Source organism: Gallinula chloropus (assembly GCF_964237585.1).
Source record: "Gallinula chloropus genome assembly, chromosome: 11".
Taxonomy (NCBI): Eukaryota; Metazoa; Chordata; class Aves; order Gruiformes; family Rallidae; genus Gallinula; species Gallinula chloropus.
In genome coordinates, this window is record NC_140096.1 from 9987501 (window position 1) to 10007122 (window position 19622).

General features: G+C 59.3%; 3 protein-coding genes across 4 annotated transcripts; 2 read left to right on the forward strand and 1 right to left on the reverse strand.

Moving 5' to 3' along the window:
- Positions 1–1757: 1757 nt before the first annotated feature.
- Positions 1758–8215, forward strand: IGBP1 (immunoglobulin binding protein 1). 2 transcript variants are annotated; one of them, XM_084268992.1, is made up of 6 exons: positions 1758–2080; positions 2444–2755; positions 4740–4935; positions 6449–6534; positions 7355–7467; positions 7701–8215. In XM_084268992.1, exons 1-6 carry the CDS (start codon positions 1893–1895, stop codon positions 7847–7849), a joined length of 1044 nt encoding a protein of 347 aa, XP_084125118.1. In that variant the 5' UTR covers positions 1758–1892; the 3' UTR covers positions 7850–8215. The 2 variants fall into 2 exon arrangements, with proteins under 2 accessions (XP_084125118.1, XP_084125119.1); XM_084268993.1 differs by having other exon boundaries at positions 7704–8215.
- Positions 8216–9826: 1611 nt separating this feature from the next.
- Positions 9827–14875, forward strand: LOC311195653 (diacylglycerol O-acyltransferase 2-like). Its single transcript, XM_084269072.1, has 8 exons — positions 9827–9924; positions 11529–11657; positions 11738–11845; positions 12104–12174; positions 12293–12497; positions 13287–13461; positions 13538–13740; positions 14156–14875. The coding sequence occupies exons 1-8, from the start codon at positions 9885–9887 to the stop codon at positions 14308–14310; spliced, it is 1086 nt and encodes a 361-aa protein (XP_084125198.1). The 5' UTR covers positions 9827–9884; the 3' UTR covers positions 14311–14875.
- Positions 14876–15648: 773 nt separating this feature from the next.
- P2RY4 (pyrimidinergic receptor P2Y4) lies at positions 15649–17407 on the reverse strand. The gene has a single exon (XM_084269112.1). It carries the CDS (start codon positions 17279–17281, stop codon positions 16205–16207), a length of 1077 nt encoding a protein of 358 aa, XP_084125238.1. The 5' UTR covers positions 17282–17407; the 3' UTR covers positions 15649–16204.
- Positions 17408–19622: the final 2215 nt, after the last annotated feature.

Genomic DNA, 19622 nt, shown 5'->3' on the forward strand with positions numbered 1-19622 from the left:
CTTTCTCAGCTTGTGTATGCGTCAGCTGTGACCACTGTGCATGTGCTGTGTGGGCCAGCAAGGGATTTCCAGGCATGTTCCTGCCTGGCTGGAGCAGCGCTCGCTCGCGTGCTGCTGGGTGACGTGCAGCAGCTCAGAAACACCTTCCAGGATGTAGCTGTAACATGCTGGAGCTCCTGGGAAGCACCGGACAGGCCTCCTGGATGCTCACAGCCAGATGTTCCACACGTGTGTGTTAAAGACAATGTGCTGTGGTGGGTGGATTTACCACCTGTATGTGAGAGCACGTGGGTGCTCCAAAAGCTGAGGCTGATCCCTTGGTCTCTGACTTCAAGTGATCACTTGGTCACTGACTGGGGACTCCCAGTTTGCCAAAGCTCACAGAACTCCCTGTGTCCAGGTGCACTGGGGCTAATCACAGCTACTATCCCTTTAGCCTCCCACTCGAGGCTCACTGTGTTGCAGGGTAATTATGCCTTCCAGAGGATTGTTTATTTTTATCTTGTGTTGAGAACATTAGCTCTGTAATTAGCAGGGGCTGCTGGAAAAGCCATGTCCTGCCAGGGAGACCTTGGGCAGGAGGAGAACACCATGTGTGGGTACATGCAGTTTGCTATGCTGAGGCTGAAGAGCAGACCATGGGTGATTCTGGTCACTAACCCTTACCAGTTCCATGCTCCTGGGTGTAACTGGAACCTATTCTTGACCAGCTGGCACAGCAGATAAAAACAAGGGGTGATTAACTTCTAGCAAGGAGCTTCAGATCAGCTAACAGCTGGACCTGCCTGGCTCTCAGAGGCAAAGCCTTCTCCATCTCAAAGGAAAGAGGGCTTCACGTGGATTTCCCACTCCAGCTGAGTTAGCCCGGGCTGTTTCCACCCCACCTGACATCACTCCCCCATAAAAGGGGTTGGTTGGAGAGAGGTTCCCCTGGCTGCCTCCAGGGCAGTCTGAGTGTGGCTGGGGCATCAGGTCAGTCCTCACATTGTGCAGCGGGTTGGTGAGGTACTCTGTGTTATCACTGGGTGTGAGTGTAGCTGGCTGTTACTGTTCTTTCACGGTGCTTTTGTCACTAAGCTGTCCTTGTCCCACCCCACAGAGGCTCTGTCTCTTTCTGCTGCGGGACTGAGTGAGCTGTGTGTGGAGCTCAGTCACTGCTGGGGCTGAACCACCGCAAGTCTAACGAGGTTTCCCCCAGCTTGGTGTGGTTCCTCACCTCCTGCCTGGCATGCTGGACCACAGGATGAGGCAGCCAGCTCCTGGCTCAGCTCAGGCTGCCGTGGCACCCTGAGGAAAGCTGTCACGCAGAGGGTGTGTGACGGGGGGGGGTGACCCCACTGCGGGGTACACAGCAAACAGGAACCTAAACCCACAGCTCTCCTGGGGCTCGTGAGTAACTCCTTCCCGGGCTATCCCACGTCGGCACGAAGATGATAAACAGTTTATCACAAACCAGCTCGTTCTGGGAAGCTGAGCGCTTCCAGCCGGCCCCGAGTTATCACCGCGACACGAGCTTCCAAGGGGCCTGTGCCTGCCCATCCCTCCGTCCAGCGAGGCCCAGCGCTGGCCTCTGCTGCCTCACCCAGCTCAGCCCCGCTCAGCACCCGGGGGCGGGCGGCCCCTCTCGCCTGCGCGGCCCCGGGGCTGAACCCGGCCTCGCCCCGGGAAGCCCCGGCGCCGCACTCCGCCCTCCCAGGGCGCTGCCAGCGTAGCCAGAGCCCGACCCGCTCCCTCCGTGACCGAGGCGCCGAGCCCCGAGCTCCCCCCCGCCCCTCCCGCAGCCTCAGCCCCGCCGCCGCCGGCCCCTCCGCCCTCCCCACCGTGGCGGAAGGGGCCGAGCCTCTCCCGCCCGCTCCGGAAGCGGTTCGCGGGCGGCGCCTTCCCGGCCCAGCATGGCGGAGGGGGCCGGTACGGGCCCGCGGCTGGCCGAGCTGCTGGCGGCGGGCCAGCGGCTCTGGGAGGAGGTGGAGACCGGCGCCGAGCCCTCCTCGGGGGCTCCGGCCGTGCAGGACAAGGTGCGGCAGGGGCTGGACGCGCTGCAGCAGGCGGCCGCCATGGTGGCGCAGCTGGACCTGTTCAGGTGAGGGGAGGGGAGAGGAGATCCGGGCCTGGGTCTGTTCAGGGGAGGGGAAAGGAGGGGGGAGCCCGGCCTGGGTCTGGGCCCGGGTCCTGGGTCTGTTCAGGGGAGGGGAGAGGAGGGGGGAGCCGGGCTTGGGTCTGGGCCTGGGTCCTGGGTCTGTTCAGGGGAGGGGAGAGGAGGGGGGAGCCCGGCCTGGCGCCGGGTCCTGGGTCTCTTCAGGGGAGAGGAGGGGGGAGCCGGGCTGGGGGTCTGTGGTCCAGACCCGCTGAGCGAGGCCATGCCGGTGCTCTCTGCGGGGGAGCGGGCTGAGCCCAGGGGAACTGGATGGGAACGGGAGCAGACCGGCTTGTCTACCCACTGCAGCGAGAACGAGGAGCTGGAGGAGATCGCCTCAGCCGACCTGAAGTACCTGCTGCTCCCCGCCTTGCTGGGGGCCCTGACGCTGAAGCAGGTTGACCTGAGCAGGAGGCTGGAGCACCTGGAGAGCGCTCGGGCTCACTTCTGGCGCTTCCTCAAGCTCTGCAAGAGCTACGGGCTGGGCAGCTTCCACCTGCCCGCCGCTGCCACCGGGCCCCTGGGAGAGGAAGATGCTGAGAGCCCGTCCCCAGGGCGTCCTGCTGCCACCCAGCCCAGCCTGGTGGCCATGGCGTCCAGTCGGCAGGCCAAAATTGAAAGGTGGGCTCTTGCTTCGCGGTGGTTAAAGGTCTTGGGGAATTGGTTTAAGAGAAGGGGGGAGCGCCTTGGGCATGGTGACACCATACAGAGGACTGTCAGGAAAGAGCTGGCTCCCTTGGTACTGGGGCATGCTAATTGCTGAACATTCATTTTAAGATACACGCTGCGTCTTGACGATGTTGGACTGGGCATAGGTTGGAGAGATGCATTTCTGTCCTTAGTTTCTGGTCTTTGCTGCACAGAAGTGCAGGGGACAGAAGGTGGGACAGGGGGTAATGGGCACAAGCTGTGCCAGGGCAGGGTCAGCTCAGATGGGAGGGAAAAGTTCTTCCTGGCAGACTTGTGGGGCTGTGGCACAGGCTGCCCAGGGAGAGGCTGAGTCACTGACCCTGGGTGTGTTTAACAGGTGGGGAGATGAGCTGCTCAGGGATATGGGTCAGGACAGGAACAGTTGGACTTGATGATCTTAAAGGTCTTTTCCAACCTGGTGATTCTGTGAAGCTCCTACGATTAGTTCTTTAGTCACAGCTAAAAGCATAAAGCCACCCGTGCTGTTTCCTACCAACATGCCTATTAGACCTTTAAAGGTGGGGTGGTTGGTGCCTCTCTGTTGTGCTGTAGTCAGGTGTTTTGATGATTGGGCTGTTCTTGTCATGGTAGCACTGGAAGGCCTGAGCTGGGCTGAGCAGCTCTTTGGGTTGCACCAGGACAAAACCACTACTAATGTTCTAGCAAGTAGCCTGGCTGAGCCATGTATGGGGTGCCAGCTACAGCAGGGCCTTGGGGGCCAGCTCAGCAAAGCCTTCCCAGCACAGGCTGTGTGTCAGGAGTCTGGGCTGCACATTGTCCCTGGGTGAGGTGTGTCAGTGTGTAGGGAAGGCGTTGGTTGTGCCTCAGCTCCCTGTGCTGAGTGCTTGTGTCTGTGCTGTGACTCCTTCCCCGTGAAGGCAAGCGGGAGGTACCAGCACTGTCAGTTCTGTCACAGGCAGGTTGCTACTTGATCCAGGCGAGGTGCTGCAGTTGTATTTGCTTCCAGTAGCGTGCATGGGCTGTGTGGATAGGGTATTCCTAGGAAGACCTGTGTCACCACACCAGCTCCAGACCTCAAGTGTGAGACACAGGGGGAAATGGCCAGCCTCTTTTCTGTGGTCTGTGGGGACAGGACAAGGGGCCATGGCCTCGAGTTGGAGCACAGGGAGTTCCACACCAATCTGGGGAAGAACTTCTACACAGTGAGGGAGCCCTGGGACAGGCTGCCCGGGGGTGTGGAGTCTCCTTCTCTGGAGAGATTCCAGCCCCATCTGGACACCGACCTGTGTGACCTGTCCTAGGGACCCTGCTTTGGCAGGGAGTTAGACCTGATGGGCTCTGGAGGTCCCTTCCAACCCCTGTGATTCTGTGACCCCTCACACCTTTAACTGCTGTTAGCCTCACTGAATGACCATGCAATCCAGTGTCCTGGGGAGCAGGTTGGGGTAGCAGCAGCCAGCTGGAGAGAACTTACCTCACTGTGGAGTGTAAAGCGGGACTGGGGTGGTTCAGTGTGTTTTCCTGCAGTGCTGGGCAGTCAGGAGCCCAGCCTGTTCAGATGTGGGTTTTGGGGTTCTTGTTAGATGTGTTTGGGTTTTAGGATGACTCTTGCATGCTCCAGTATGATCTGCTGGTGCTCCTCTTAACAGATGCTTTTCCTGCAAGTTTCTGCTTGGCTTCTCCAGGACTCAGTTGTAAAATGAGCAGGTCTGCCTCGTGCAGGGAGGTTTGTCAGAGACCCCAGGAGCTTTGTGAGCACCGACAATTTGTGTGTCCTGATGGTCAGCAACTGGCATCTCTGTGTCAGCAGTTAAAGGGGCTGGGGACAGGAGGTAGTGCCCTATGTTTGGTTGAATTTCAAGCAGCAGGAAATTGTTTCATTTAGAAAACACTGTGTCTGGGCTCAGCTAGAGAATGGTTATTTAATCATCCTGTTTTGCTCTCATTGAGGTAGGTACAAGCAGAAGAAGGAGCTGGAGAACAGGTTGGCCTCCATGAGAACCTTTGTGGAGAGTGGGCAAGCAGATGAGGATCAGACACGGGAGTATTACATACTACAAATCCAGAAATGGATCAACACCAGCCTGGAGGAAACTGAGAGTATTGACCAAGAAATGGTGATCCTGAGGAGCAGGGCTACAGCAAAGCAGGTAGGAGAGACCTCGAGCTGCAGGTCCTGTGGCCTGGCGATAGTCAGACCCCATGATGGGTGTGGGTAAAGGAACCTCAGAGGAGTTCAGTAGAGCAGCTTCCTAAGCTTTGCTTGGCTGAAATGTGGTTGGGTCACAGCACAGGCAGGTGGGGTTTGGTTTAATTTTGGAGGGACAGTGGTCTGATTTTTGGGTTGGGCACTGTCCAGCGCTGCGGTGTGTAGCAGACAGCCAGATGCCCAAGCACTGGATGTCAGAGCCAACCTTGTCTGTGCTGGTTGGGTTTGTTGGGTGAAAGCAGAGGCTTTTCCCCACTCTGCTGGGTTCTGCCAGCCCCTTAACTCTAAAGAATTAAGCACCTTTATATATCAGAACAACCACCTTGTGAAGTCTTTCAAGCCTGAGGTTCTGGCCTACAGAATCACTGGGTTGGAAAAGCTCTTTAAGATCACTGAGTCCAACCGTTCCTGTCCTGTGCTGACCCACATCCCTGAGCACCTCATCTCCCCACCTGTTAAACACACCCAGGGAAGGTGACTCAGCCCCTCCCTGGGCAGCCTGTGCCACAGCCCCACAACTCTGCCAGGGAAGAACTTTTCCCTCACATCTGAGCTGACCCTGCCCTGGGGCAGCTTGAGGCCATTTCCCCTTGTCCCATCTCCTGTCCCCTGGCTGAAGAGACCATCACCCACCTCTCTGCACCCTCCTGTCAGGTCAGTGTAGGTGGGGAGAAGGTCTCCCCTCAGCCTCCTCTTCTCCAGGCTGAACACCCCCAGCTCCCTCAGCTGTTCCTCAGAGGATTTGCCCTCCAGCCCCTTCCCCAGCCTGGTTCCCCTTCTCTGGACTTGCTCCAGGACCTCAGTGTCCTTCTTGTGGTGAGGAGCCCAGAACTGGACCCAGCACTTGGGGTGCAGCCTCACCAGTGAGTACAACAAAGTGTCCAGACATTATGGAGAGAAGTGCCTGTTCTGAATGCTGAAAGCTGCTCACAGGCCAGCAGTTCCAGTGCAGAATAGTGTCTGTGGGCTTCCTGTTACTCCCCAGAAATGTCTGTCTGGGAATAAAACCATCATAAGGTGCTGCTGTGGGCTGTAGCCCGGCTTTGTCGGCACAGCTGGTTCGTGTGGTTCCTTACTGGCGTTGCAGAACTCTGCTCTGCTGTGGTGCCCTGGGTGATATCGTTGGGAATGAGCCCCTCTTGCTTCAGAACACACTGCCTTTGATCCCCAGGAAAAATAAGCTGTATTTCATGCTTTGATCTGAGCTGATCTGGTTTAGCTCTGTCAGCTTCCCGCTTTGATCAGAGCGGGTGAAACAAAGGCACAAAGAGAAGTGATTTGTAGACACTCACAGACTGATGTCACGATTTAAACTGGATTAAGGCCTGAATTGTCCCTCTTGGGACGTTGCTTTGACAGCAGGGGTGTTTCCCAATAACTTGTCTGGGGTGGGAAGCTGAGAAAGGGGATTCTCATCTACGGGATTATCTTGTGACTATTGTTTGCATCTTCAGCCTTCAGCACCACCACACGCAACGTCTCGGCCAGTCAGGGCCCCAATGAAGCCTTTCATTCTCACCAGGGATGCTGCTCAGGCTAAGTATGCTGCTTTCTGATTGATTTCTGATCATGCTGATTATTTAGACTGAGGTGTGGTGCTGTTTCCTCCTGGTGGGATGCAGAAGAGGGGCTTTATTGCCCAGATATTTTAGGTGGTTTATGTTTTACCACGTGCTTGCTGTTTGCTGAGCTGTGGGTCTGCCCCTCCAGCCACTCCATGATAGAACAGGATTGTTCTCTGCTCCTAAGATAAGAGCCCAGTGGTGAAAAGCACCTGCTCTCTCTTGAGCCAGTGTAAACACCATGAGACTTCCATGAATTCAGAGGAGTCATCCTGGGGCCTGGGAATGTGGGATACATGCCAGGTATACAGGTCTTAACTGGGAGGCTTCTCTAGAGGATTGGGATCTTTGGGGCACTGTGAGATTTCTTGTGGGGAATATGGCAGCAAACCCACAAAACAGGATAGAAAACAGATTCCTTGTCATGCTTTTGATACCCTGTGCCCTGAGCATTCCATATATTTATTTAGCCAAGCCATGCCTTATTTGATTCCCAGGGTCTCCTTGGCACAGTGTTCTCCTGCAGGCTGGAGAAGTGATTCAAGGTTTTGGGGCTAGAAAGTCCTCTCCAAACTAGTGGGACCAACTCCTTAAGTGCCATAACCCCCAGGTTGCTTGCAGCTCTGTAGCTGATGGCCCAGGCTGTGGAAATAGGTTTGTTTTCAAGCCCTCCTTGGTATCCTGGTCTGTGTTGTTAGTGTGGGTGGGATTATGGAGTCAGTCTGAGCAGGGCTGGCTGTTTCCCCTGGTTTGCAGTGGTGAGAGGTGCCTCCTCTGACTGTCTGTCTCTTCCCACAGAGTGTTTGGTGCTGGGTATCCCGGGCTGCCCACTGTGACGGTGGATGACTGGTACGAGCAGCGCAGAAGGCAGGGGGTTGTGTCTGCTCAGGGGGCACCTCAGAGGACCCCAGGTATGGAGTGGCCAAGCCACAGGGAATTCAGGAGGCCTCTTGATGGGGAGGGTGAATGGGGATGTGTTTGGGGTGTAGAACCTCCACTGGCTGAGGAAGGGGAAGAGCTGAGTTTATCAGGCTGGGAGAACAACTGGGTTGTTCTTTGTCCTGTTTGCTGTCCAGACCAGCTCCTGGCAGGGCTTCTGTTTGGGGATCTTCCCTTATCCATTACTTCTGTCCCTGACCTTCAGCAGGTGTAACTGATGAAGACTTGCAGAAGCAGCAGCAAGAGAAGAAAGAGGAGGAGGATGATGAGGAAGCTCTTCAAAAAGCTCGGAACTGGGATGACTGGAAAGACACACACCCGAGAGGCTACGGCAACCGGCACAACATGGGCTGATGCTCTCGCTGCAGAGGGAGCAAGTAAGAACTGTGTCCTGGAGCTGCAGGAGCACACAAGCTGTACATATGGGGAGGTATCTGTGGCTCCTCTGGGACATGCTGGAGCCTGAGGAGTAACTGTGACACCTGGCTTTGGTTTACATGACCTATTGGGCTGAGCACACTGGTCCTGTGCAGCAGCAGTGCGGAGCTCCTGTCCAGTGGAGCTCTTTCCATGGGGTCAGGCTGCCTCTGCTCTCCCAGCCAGAGGGAGCCCTTGAAAGGGAAGTACATGAATTTAGAAACTGCTCTTTGTATCGTGGGTGGATGTATTTATTTTTTTTCCTCTATATTTTAAGCAAAATAAAATCTCTCGTGCTGCCTAGTTCTTGCTGTGAAAATCCCTCGCTCCCCCTCATCCTGGGCTCTTCCAGAACAGGTCTGTGAGGCTGGTTTCCAGCTACCAAGGAAGTTGGGGATGGGAAGTAGGGAATACCAGCCTGCTGTTTGTTTTTTCCCTGAGGCTTCTGAATGTGGCAGCTCGCAGTGCAGCCCTCAGCTTGGCAGGGAGGTCTGTGGTGGCCTTTCCACAGGCTTATCCCACCATTCTTCCCTGAGCAGATGCTGCACTTAAAAGCAAAGTCGTGCACTGGCCATCAGTGAGCTTTGAAATCCTGCTTACAGAATAACCCCAAAGGGGTGAGAACCTTGTCTGGATCCCTCTGAAGGCAGCTGGAATAGATGCTGGTGATCACCCTGAGCTGAGTGAGATGAGGGCAGGACCACTCTGCTGAACCTGGTGCTGCGACCCAGTGCAGCAGTGAGGAGTTGTGGCTGGAAGCTCTGGGATGGCCCTGTGTGGGCTGGCAGCTCTCACTCCTGTTGTTCTAAACCTGTTGCAAGGTGGGATTAAGAAGAACCCAGCAAAGGATCGCTGCTACTTGTGGTGTGGTGGTGTGGCACCAAAAGGCCTTTGCTGTCTTCATAGAACCCCAGAAGGCTTTGGGGTGGAAGGGACTGTGAAGATCATCCAGTCCCAACCTCCTCTGAGTCAGCACAGCAGAGTGTCCCCTTACTCTGGGGACAGTGGGGTTTGAAAGAATTTGGGGCTTTTCCTCCTGTTTGTGTGATTGGGGCACACCTGAGGGGCCAGCTGGGCAGCGGGGGAGCCTGGATGTTTGACACAGCAGCCTCAGCTCCTTGTGCTTCTCCAGTGAGTGCTGCTGTGCCCTTTCCAGGCACTGAGTCGCTACAGTCTGCAGCTGCAGACAGGAGGGTTTGTGGGCTCCTGGCTTCCAAACCTCTCCAGTGAAATGTGGTTGTTACGTTAGCCACAGTGCTGTCCTACAGGTGTATTTACCCCCCTGCCTTGGGTGCTCTTCCCAGCGAGTGCTCCTGGAGAGGTACATCCAGAGGAGCAGTTCCTGTCCCTCTGTGGGCTTTGCTGTTCCTTTGACTGTTGGCCTGAAGCCCCATCTCAATCCTGCTGTTGTGCTCTTCTTTCCTTCTCCTTTCCCCCCCCCCCCCAGTCCCTTCCAGTCACTAGCCCAGTCTTCCTGGGCTACCTGGCAGAGCCAGCTGACCCTGGTGCCCCTCTTAGGGACGATGCTGGAGCTGATGGTCAGGGCCTGTCTGGTGGGCAGTGGGAGCTTCAGGGTGAGGTTTTGGGGCGGTGCTCAGGGCAGTCACACTGGGAGAGCATGACAGAGGTTTGTGAAATACCCAAAGCGTGGACAGTACCATTCCCATGGGAAGGTGCTTCCCCCTGAGCCCCCTCCAGTGCCAGCAGCAGTGCCTTCCCAAGGAGCAGCACCCACCCTCCTCACTGCCAGCTTCTCATCACTCAGCACAGCTCCTCATCCTCCTGAGGACCCTCAGCTCTTCTTGCTCCTCAGCCCGTGGCCAGAGCGGGTCTGCTCCCCTCTGCAGCGGAGTTTACCTTGGGTCAGCTGGTTGGAGCAGCCGGATACACGATCAATCACCCTCCCTCCGGTATTTCCAAACTGGCCCTTTAACCTGCTGCACCGGCGCCTGGCGCAGAGCTCCCGGCCACCATGAAAACCATCATCGCAGCCTGTTCCCAAAACCTCAGCGGTAAGGCGCTTCCAAAGCCTCTTGGGATGGTTTCTGATGTGAGGAGCTGCTCCTCGGGCAATTAGCGCTCGTTTGGCACTATTGTCTGAGTGCTTAGGGGAGAGGGAGGTGTTGGGAGCGATCCGGGGTTAGTTTTGGGGCACCAGAGGAAAACATAGGGTTGCTCAACAGGAATGAAACTCCTGACAATGGGTTCGGTAATGTTCCTCCTGCCAGATGCTCTGGAGAGCTGCACGTTCCCCTTTGTCTTTCCTTGCTGCCCCGGGGCTGCAGAGTCCCCAGATTTCTGGGTTTGAAGAAGGTCCTGTCACCACGGAGGGGGCCGGCAGCGCAGCCCCTGGGGTGTCTCCATCTCTTGTCAGTGGTCTGGACATTGATGGAACATTTTTGGGGGAGCTGGGGAAAGGAACTGAAAAAAGCAGCTGGTTGGTAGGCACAAATGTGGCAGGCAGAGCTCCGTGCCCTCCCTGGGAAAGGCTTTGGGAAGATGCTAATGGCTGGGCTGGGCTGCTGGGGATGCCTCTCTGGGCAGGAGGGGTTGCTTAAAGCACGGCAAGCTGCTCTGCACAGAGAGGGGCTAAAGCAATCCTTGGTTCTAGCAATGGCTCCAGCGTTTCATTTATTTCAGCCATCCCATTCATGATTTGGATTGAGCTGGGAAGAGTTGAGCCTCTCCTAGTCCCCCCAGTGCAGGGTTTGGAGGTTCTCCTCTGACCCTGAGGGTCCCCAGCCTGGGTAGCCATGGGGACAGGTCTGCGCCTGTCTCACCCTGAGCATCTCTCTGCCTGGCCAACATGCTGAATTGGGGTTGTTTTCCCCAAAAAACAAGGCTCTTGTGACACAAGAGCTGCAGCCACAGCAGGGGCCAGGCTGGGTGGTCTCTCACAGGGGACCTTTGGCCGAGAGCAGCGGGACGGGTGCCTTGGGCCCATTTCGGGGACAAGGGATGGGGCTGAGCCTGGAGTTTGGATCCTGGCACCCATCCCAGCACGGTTAATGGTTCACCAAGGTTGGCTGGAGGGAAGGGGGTGGCAGGGGGGGTGGAGTGGCCGGGGTGCTGCTGGGCTGTCTCTCAGGGGAGGAGAGGCTCGGCGGGATGACCATCCTCAGCTGCCCTGGCTCGGCCCCTGGCTGCTGTCCTTGACGCTTGCTGGGGGGCGGATGCTGCCCTGCACCTCCTGGCTGAGAGAGCCCCCAATTCTGAACCTGCCAAAGAGGGCACAGGAGAGGTCCTGGCCTTCAGGGAGCTCAGCGTGGGACAGGACGTGCTGCTGTCCTTGGCTCTGCTGGTGTTAGCTGGACTGACGAACACGTCTGTGCTTGGGGGTGCCCAGCCTGCCAGCTGCCCCCTGCTCCTGGCCCCAGAGCAGCCTCTGGTTGCCCAGGGCCACCTCCTGGCACGGTCCAGAGCTCTCTGGGGATGAGCATCTCTCACCCCATCCCTCCTCACTCAACTGCTTCATCCTTCCCCCCACCTTGCCCCTGTACTCCAACCCCAGCAGCCATGGGAGCCACTGGACTGGCCCCCCCTGGCAAACTGGGACAGCATTTAAGTAGCCCATGCTGATTTGGGCTGGGTGCCATGTCCCTCCCTGTCCCTGCAGGCAGCCGTGCCAGCATCCAGACCGCCCTGCGCACCCTGCTCGCAGCACCCTGGCCCTCGCAGCGGGACGTCCGCTCCTGGCTCCAGCTCCTGGCTGTCCTGCAGTGGGTGCTCAGCTTCCTGCTGCTGGGTGAGTAGGGGGCTGGAGGGTGCTGGGGGTCCCACCAGGTGGGGTGTACAGCTGCTCACTGCCCTCTCTGGCTCCCGCAGGGACTGTCAGCCTGCTGCTCCTCATCTACCTGGTGTTCACCAGCTTCTGGCCCATCTCTGCGCTCTACCTGGCCTGGATCATCTTTGACTGGGACACGCCAGAGAAAGGTGGGGATGGGCACAGCCCCCACCCTTTCCCCCTCCAGCTTTGCAGCAGGATGGGGTGCAGGGTCCCCCTCTTTCTCTGGGTCCGTCCCAGCATGGAAAACAGGGAGCACCACATCCTACCTGCTCTCTCCCTCCTTTCCCCCACCATCATCATCGTGGTGGGAAGGGGGATGCAGCAGGTCCTCAGGGAGTGTTTCCCTCGGGTCCTACTCCCTGCTGGGTTGGGGGTCACCTCCTGTGGTCCCTCCTGGTTTGCAGGTGGCCGGAGGCTGCCGTGCCTGCGGCGATGGCCCGTCTGGAGGCACTTTCGGGACTACTTCCCCGTGAAGGTACGGTGTGGGGAGCAGGGGTGCTGGAATGGGATGTCCACGCAGGTGGTAGTTGGTGGTACCCCCCAAAAGGATGTGCCACCGTTATGTCCCCACGATGCCCCTGTCCCCCCCCCAGCTGGTGAAGACGCACGACCTGTCTCCCAACCACAACTACATCATCGGCTCCCACCCCCACGGCATCCTCTGCGTCGGCGCCTTCTGCAACTTCATCACGGGCTCAACGGGCTTTGGGGAGATGTTCCCAGGCATCCGGCCCTTCCTCACCACCCTGGCCGGCAACTTCCGCCTGCCTGTCTTCAGGGAGTACCTGATGAGCGGAGGTGAGGGGCAGCGGGGTGCCAGCTGCCCACTGCCCTGCCCTCACGGCCTGGCTTGGGCTGAGTGGGTGCCCTGGGGCTGCATCCCCATCCCACCCTGCTCCTGCTGCCACTCGGGGGGTCCAGGGTGGGAAACCCCTGACTGATGGTCTGTGCTCCCCAGGAGTGGGCAGGGGAGAGACGGTGCTCTGCCTGCACTCTACCTGCACCCTGCCTGCACCCTGCCTGCACTGCAGCCTCTCCTTGCTTTGCACCCTGCCCATCGCACCCTGTCTACACCCTGTCCATCACACCCTGGCCATCACACCCTGACTACTACACCCTGCCCGCACCCTCCCTCCCGCACCCCGCCAGCACCCCTCCCGCACAGCTGGCAGCCCGGGGGCCGCGAGCAGCAGGGGGCGTCCTCGCGCTGTCCTCTACCAATGGTCCTTGCATGGTCCCTACACAGTCCCTGCACATCGTCCCCGCATGGTCCTTACATCGTCCTTACATGGACCCTGCGTGGTCTCTGTACGGTCCTTGCATGGTCCCTGCATGATCCTGCACATGGTCCCTGCACGGTCCTTACACTGTCCTTGTATGGTCCCTGCACATGGTCCTTGCGTGGTCCCTGCATGGTCCTTACATCGTCCTTGTATAGTCCTCATGTGGTCCCTGCACATGGTCCTTGTGTGGTCCTTTCATGGTCCCTGCATGGTCCCTGCAAGGCCCCCCCCAGGCACAGTCCCAGGTGGGGTCCCTGTCCCCCCAGGTGCTGTCCCGCAGCACAGGCATTCGGTTCTGCTGCAGGCCTGTGCCCGGTGACACGCCGTGCCATCGGGTACCTGCTGTCCAAGAACGGCACCGGCAACGCGGTGGCCATCGTCATCGGCGGCGCGGCCGAGTCGCTCTCCTGCAGCCCCGGCGTCACCACGCTCATCCTGAAGAACCGCAAGGGCTTCGTCCGCATGGCCCTGCAGCACGGGTGGGTGACGGGCACCGCCGGCCTGGGCTGCGGGGGTGCTGGCCCCCCATCACCACCCGCCGTGTCCCTTCCACAGGGCCTACCTCGTCCCCTCCTTCTCCTTCGGGGAGAACGACCTCTTCCGCCAGGTGGTCTTTGAGGAGGGCAGCTGGATGAGGAGCATCCAGCAGCGCTTCCAGAAGATGATGGGCTTCGCTCCCTGTGTCTTCTACGGACGGGGTCTCACCTCCGTACGGTCCCGGGGCTTCCTCCCGTACGCCAGACCCATCACCACTGTGGGTGAGCATCACACCCTGCCTGCACCCTGCCTCCAGCACCATGCCTCCAGCACCCTGCCCATCACACCCTGCCTACACCCTGCCCATCACACCCTGCCTGCACCCTGCCTCCAGCACCATGCCTCCAGCACCCTGCCCATCACACCCTGCCTACACCCTGCCCATCACACTCTGCCTACACCCTGCCCATCACATCCTGCCCGCACCCTGCCTCCAGCATCCTACCTCCAGCATCCTGTCTCCCACACCCTGCCCGCACCCTCCCTCCCTGCCCACCCGCCAAAAGGCAGAGGGGTGGAGGAAGAGGGCACCCTGCAGTGGGAGCTGTTGGAAGGAAGGCGGCTCTCAGCTCATGTCCCCCAAGAGCCGAGCGTGTCCCCCACCACCAGCCTGACCTTCCTCCCCCACCCTGGCAGTGGGAGAGCCGGTGACGGTGCCCAAGATCGAGGACCCGAGCTGCGAGGTGGTGGACATGTACCACGAGATGTACGTCCGCTCCCTGCTCAAGCTCTTCAACGAGAACAAGACCAAGTACGGGCTGTCGGAGACGGACGAGCTGCGCATCCTCTGAGCACAGCCGGTGCCGGCGGCCAGGTCCTGGCTCGCAAGGGCGCCTGGCTCTTGTGGGTGGGGATTTCAGCCGGCCCGGCACTGAGAACACGTGGGGGACGGTCCCTGCTCCAGCCCTCTGCTCCTCTGGCTGAGCGGGAGGAGGGACAAGAGGAGGAAGCGTGGGGAGGGGGAGATTGGGGAGGGGTCCTCCTTGGAAGGGGTTTGGAGGGGCTGCGGGTGACACAGCCGTCCCCTGAGGACGTGGGACTGATGTGGGGGGGGCTGGCATGAGGCTGGGGGACAGCGATGGGCACGGTCCCTCCAAGACAACGCGAGCTGAGAAAGGGGTGTCACTGGAGCAGGGAACAAGAAAGGCTTTTTGGGGTGACATCCCGACGGCACGAGGGACCAGGCTGGGGAGCCATTCCATGGGGTGGGGGGACACACACTCTTGGACTTGGGGACCCATGGAAGTGGCCTCAGCCAGGACCGCATGGCCCTGGGCGAGGGGCGGGTGCTGCTCTGGCCCCCAGTGAGCCTTTCCCACCACCTCTGTGCCCAATACAGATTTCCAAACCCCCCGATGCTGCCTGCGTGTGCTGGGGGGGCAGGACAGGACCACTCGTGTTGCAGCCATACCCCATGCTCCCCATGCCACCAGCCCATGTCTCCTCCCTGGCATTCCCACTGCTGGGACTTGGTGGGGCCCCCCACACCACTCAGATGCAATTGAGCAGCTCCTGGGTCCACCTGGGCCCCATTGGATATAATGGGAGGTGAGAAGCTGCAGCTGCTCTTTACTGGTTTAACTGGGTGGAGGAGGGATGCTTCCTCCCACCTTGGCTTCTGCGGTGAGTGAGGGGCTCTCTAGGTATTGCTGCCCTGTGGGATGGGGGTGTGGGGCATCCCTGGGGACCCTCCCCTTCCCTGGGTGACGTGGGATGGGCTGTATGGGGTTGGTGCCCTGTGACTGGGGAGGGGGGAGACAGACACCCCAATGGGGCTGTGGGCTTCCCTCCCCCAGGCATGTGTTGGGGGTGATGGGGGCAGCCCCTCCTGGGGCTCCCCATGGTGGGAACATCCCCGTCCCAGCCCCGCTCCGGCTGGCGTGGGAGCGTCACGGTGCCACCTCCGTGCGCTCCTCCACACAGGGACAAACGACAGGGCGGGTAAACACTGGGAAAGCAAACACCCATAAAGGCACATTCCTGGGACCCTCCCAGCACCATGGGTGTCACCGCTCCGGCCCCCCCTTCCCCCCCTCCCCGAACCTGCCCCAGCGCCGGGTGGCTTTGCCTGTCTTGTCCCACTTCCCGCTGCGACGGGGAGAAGCAGTCTGGATGCAGAGTGAGGGGAAGGGGTTTTATTGGGGATGGTGGGCAGCGACTGCCCTGTGCCACGTCCCTCCCACCTCCCCAAGACCAGCAGTGTGACAGGCACAGCTCGAGGGTCCACAGTACCAGCTCCATCCCCAGTTCAGCCCAGTCCCTGCACGGTGCTGTCAAGCAGGCTGGAAGGGCTGCACACACCTGGGGAAGGATGGACCAGTGTCCCTCCTCCTTAGGGACCTGCCAGCCCCCCCCCCCATCCCCCCGTGTGTCCCTGGGAGCATCCTGGGGTGCTGGCCATCCCAAAATGGCTTTCTTGGCATTGTTCCCACGGGAAGTTGGCTGTCCTGCCCCAAGCATCATCCTCCCTTGGCAGAGCTGGGACAAGTCCTGAGGCCACCCATCCCCAGCCCTGCTGCCCTGACAGGCAGGTCTGGTGACCCAGGGGTGCCAGGGTGCCCACGCAGAGCCCAGAGGGGCTGCGACTCAGTAAGACTGAGGACAAGGTTACTGTAACCCCCCTCCCCCCCCAGACTGGCCCCTCAGCACCCACCTCCGTTCTGTGCTGTCCCTGTCCCATGGGGGTCACTGGGGGATGCCAGCCATGGCATTGTCCATGGAAGGGGACACCAGGGCCAGGTCACACGTGGGCATGGGCCGCATACGCTGGGCCGGCCCCCGGCGTAGCCGCCCCCGGTACTTGTCCCCAACCATGAAGTACAAGATGGGGTCGAGGCAGCTGTTGATGCTGGCCAGCGGCCGCGTGATCTTGTAGGTGAAGTTGATGATGTTGAGGGTCTGGCAGTCGGCTTGGAAGTAGCGGGAGGTGTAGTAGATGGTCCGAGTGATGTGGAAGGGCACGAAGCAGATGGCGAAGACAGCCAGGACGATGGCGATCATCTTGATGGAGCGTTTCTTGTAGGAGGGCATGCGGGGGCTGGGGCTGGAGAAGCTGGACTTGCCGAGTCTCTTGGCCATCAGGCAGTAGCACAGGACGATCACCAAGAAGGGGACCCCGAAAAGGAGGGCCATGACAGAGGAACTGTAGTGCACGTAGTTGTCGAACTCCTCGGGCCTGGTGGTGTCGTGGCACAGAGTGCTGTTGCCCCTGGAGCTGGTGGTGACAAAGACGAGGTTGGGGATGAGGCAGATGGTGACAATAAGCCAGGCGACCACGCAAATGATGCGGGCGTGCTTGGTCTTCACCCACTTCAGGGAGCGGATGGGGTGGCAGATGCCCATGTAGCGGTGGACGCTAATGCAGGTGAGGAAGAGGATGCTGCTGTAGAGGTTGGCGTAGAAGAGGAAGCGCACGATCTTGCAGAGCCATTTCCCAAAGGGCCAGTTGTTACGGTCGGCGTAATAATAGACCAGGGTGGGGAGAGAGAGGACGTAGAGCGTGTCGGAGACAGCCAGGTTGAACATGTAGGTGGTGGTGGCGTTCCAGGGCCTTATCCTGGAGATGAATATCCACAGGGCCCAGGAGTTGAGGGGCAGCCCCACCAGGAAGACGAGCCCGTAGGAGACAGGCAGCAGGATGTACTTGAACTCCTCGTTGAAGACGCACTTTTCCTCCAGCTCTGCAGTGGTGTTCCCGCCTGGCCAGGGAGCCGCTGTCGGTGTCCACGGGGCAACTGGGAATGTCCTCACTGATGTGGCCATGTTCTCCACGCCAGACCTAGGGGAGCCGTTAATAAAAGCACATTAGTCATTGATCCCAACCATTGTCAGGCACAAAGCATGGAAGGGAGCCAAGGGCGCCAGATTTCCCCCCCCCCAGCCCCCTCCAGAAGCTCCGGACGCTTTGATGGTTCTCTGTTTTCCCTCAGCTCGCGCGTCCGGGCCTCGCGGGGAGCTGGAGAGGGGGGGGCTTGACAAACCCTCCCCTCCGCAGCCCCCGCAATGACACCCGTTAATCATCCCTCTGAGCAGCACAGTGACACCAGCGCCGCGTGGAAGCGGGAAGCGTGCCTGAGACACAGGGCCCCGCCGGCCCCGCCGGCCAGCAGCCCCACGGCGCGCCGAACAATGAGACCTTTATAAGCAACAGCAGCCCCCGGCCGGTGCCAGCGCAGCCTCTTGGAAGCTGGCTCAGCCTAATTGGCACCATCCTGACAATGCTGCTCATCCCAGAGGGTTCCTTGACAGAAGAAAGGCGGGAGGAGAAGAAAGGCTTGTCTGGGGGAGTATTACGGCCGGGAGAAATCCTTGGGGGGCTGTTAAAGGAGCCTTTGGGAGAGCGTCCCTGGATGGCGAGGGGCCTCCAGCTGCTGGGTATTCTCCGCAGGAGAGGGATGATCTAAGCCCTGTGGAGAGGAGCTGTGACAGAGCCAAGTCCCAGCCCAAGACAGTGCAAGTTCTCAAGGCGAAGCGTCCCGGCGCATTGTTGGGATCAAAGGCTGGGATCAGCAGCCTCCCGGCACATCGGGGCCGAGGCGTTAGGAAGAGCTGTCGGAGGGTTGCCTTCGCCTCTGGGGATGTCTGAAGCTGAGAGCCTGCTGTCCCAAAGGGGACAGGGACCTTCTCACACTCTTCTGGTGTCCAGCAAAGGACCAACTCTCTGCAGGTCTCCCCCAGCCTTGGACACTCCGTGCCCATCACCGTCCCCGGCAGAGCGATTTGGGAGCGCCTGCTGCTGCTCAGCTGAGTGACCTGGGAGCAGGAACATCTCTGTGCCACAGGCAGAGACAGAGGTGTGGCCAAAAGAGGAGGATGGAGGTAGTGCTGGTGCATCTCGGTCCAGAGCTCACCCGGGAGGTGATGGGCACCAGCACAGAGCAGGACTTGGAGCTTGCGGAGACTGAGGAGCTTTAGCGGGGTGCTGGTGTCCGTGGTGCTGAGCTGTGATCCATCTTCTCCCTGCAGAGCCTCACCTCGGGAGACACCCCTGAGTTTGCAGAGATGATCATAAATGAGCTAACAGGCCAGGGGACCGGCTCCTCCGTGCCGCACACACCTCCTCAAACTCTGTTTGAGTTGTGGGCTGAGCTGCAGCTTCCTTCCCGCTGCGGCTTTATTACAGGGATGAGTTCAGAGAGCAACAGGCAGGTCCTGATCAAACATTAACAGTGGGAAGAACTCGTTCTGTTTATTCCCAGAACCAGGAGGGACAACCAACATGTAGGAAACCCCGAGCAGCTGGTGCCAGCGGTGGTCCCGTGGGGTACTGTGCTGGTTGTGCTGGTCCCAGCCCAGTGGCTGCATCTCTCTGAGCTGTGATGCTGCCACAGACAGGAGGCACTGGGAGGTTTCTTTTCCTCTTCCAACCTCTGAGAGCAGGTCAGCACGAACCCTTGAGCCCAACTAGACCGGAGGTGCTGCAGGGTTCAGTGGCCAAAGCCGATGCCCACGACACAGGTCAACAAACAGCTACGATGGGAAGGAGCCAACAAATGAAAACATGGTGATAATCTGGCGTGAGAGATGTGGGTCAGGGAAAAGAGCCCGAGCAGCTGCATGGTGCTTGGAGGAGAGCACAGGTACGTGGCTTCTCCCAGCTGATAAAGCCCGAGCGAGCATGGTCATGGCATGACTTACCCATCCCTAAGCCAGCTTCCTTGGAGGATAACCCACTGGAACATAGAAACACGAAGGATGACATTTGTCTGGCTTTATCTCAACAGGTTTCCTGCTTCCTCATCTTAGTCACGATCAAAACCAGTGGTTTTAATTGCTGATACACATCAGTCCATCCTGAGGACACGTCACTCCATTCCTAGTGCTCAGCGTCGTCCCCAGCAAGGCGCTCCCTGGTCACAGCCTCTCTGGAGTGTGTTTTTCAAGGAGGGACTTGCCATGGGTCTGAGCTGAGCCTTTGGGCTCACTGCTGGAGCAGGAGACAGCCGGCACCGCAGGGAAAGGATGCAGAGCTGGGGAGGTGATGCCCATTCCCTCCCTGCCTGTTTCGTGGACACGGGAGGGCTGTGATGCTGGGGAATCCCTCGCCCATGGCAAGCACATCCCCCTAGGACAGTGCCTGCTGGCTGCTCCCCTGTGTGTCCCG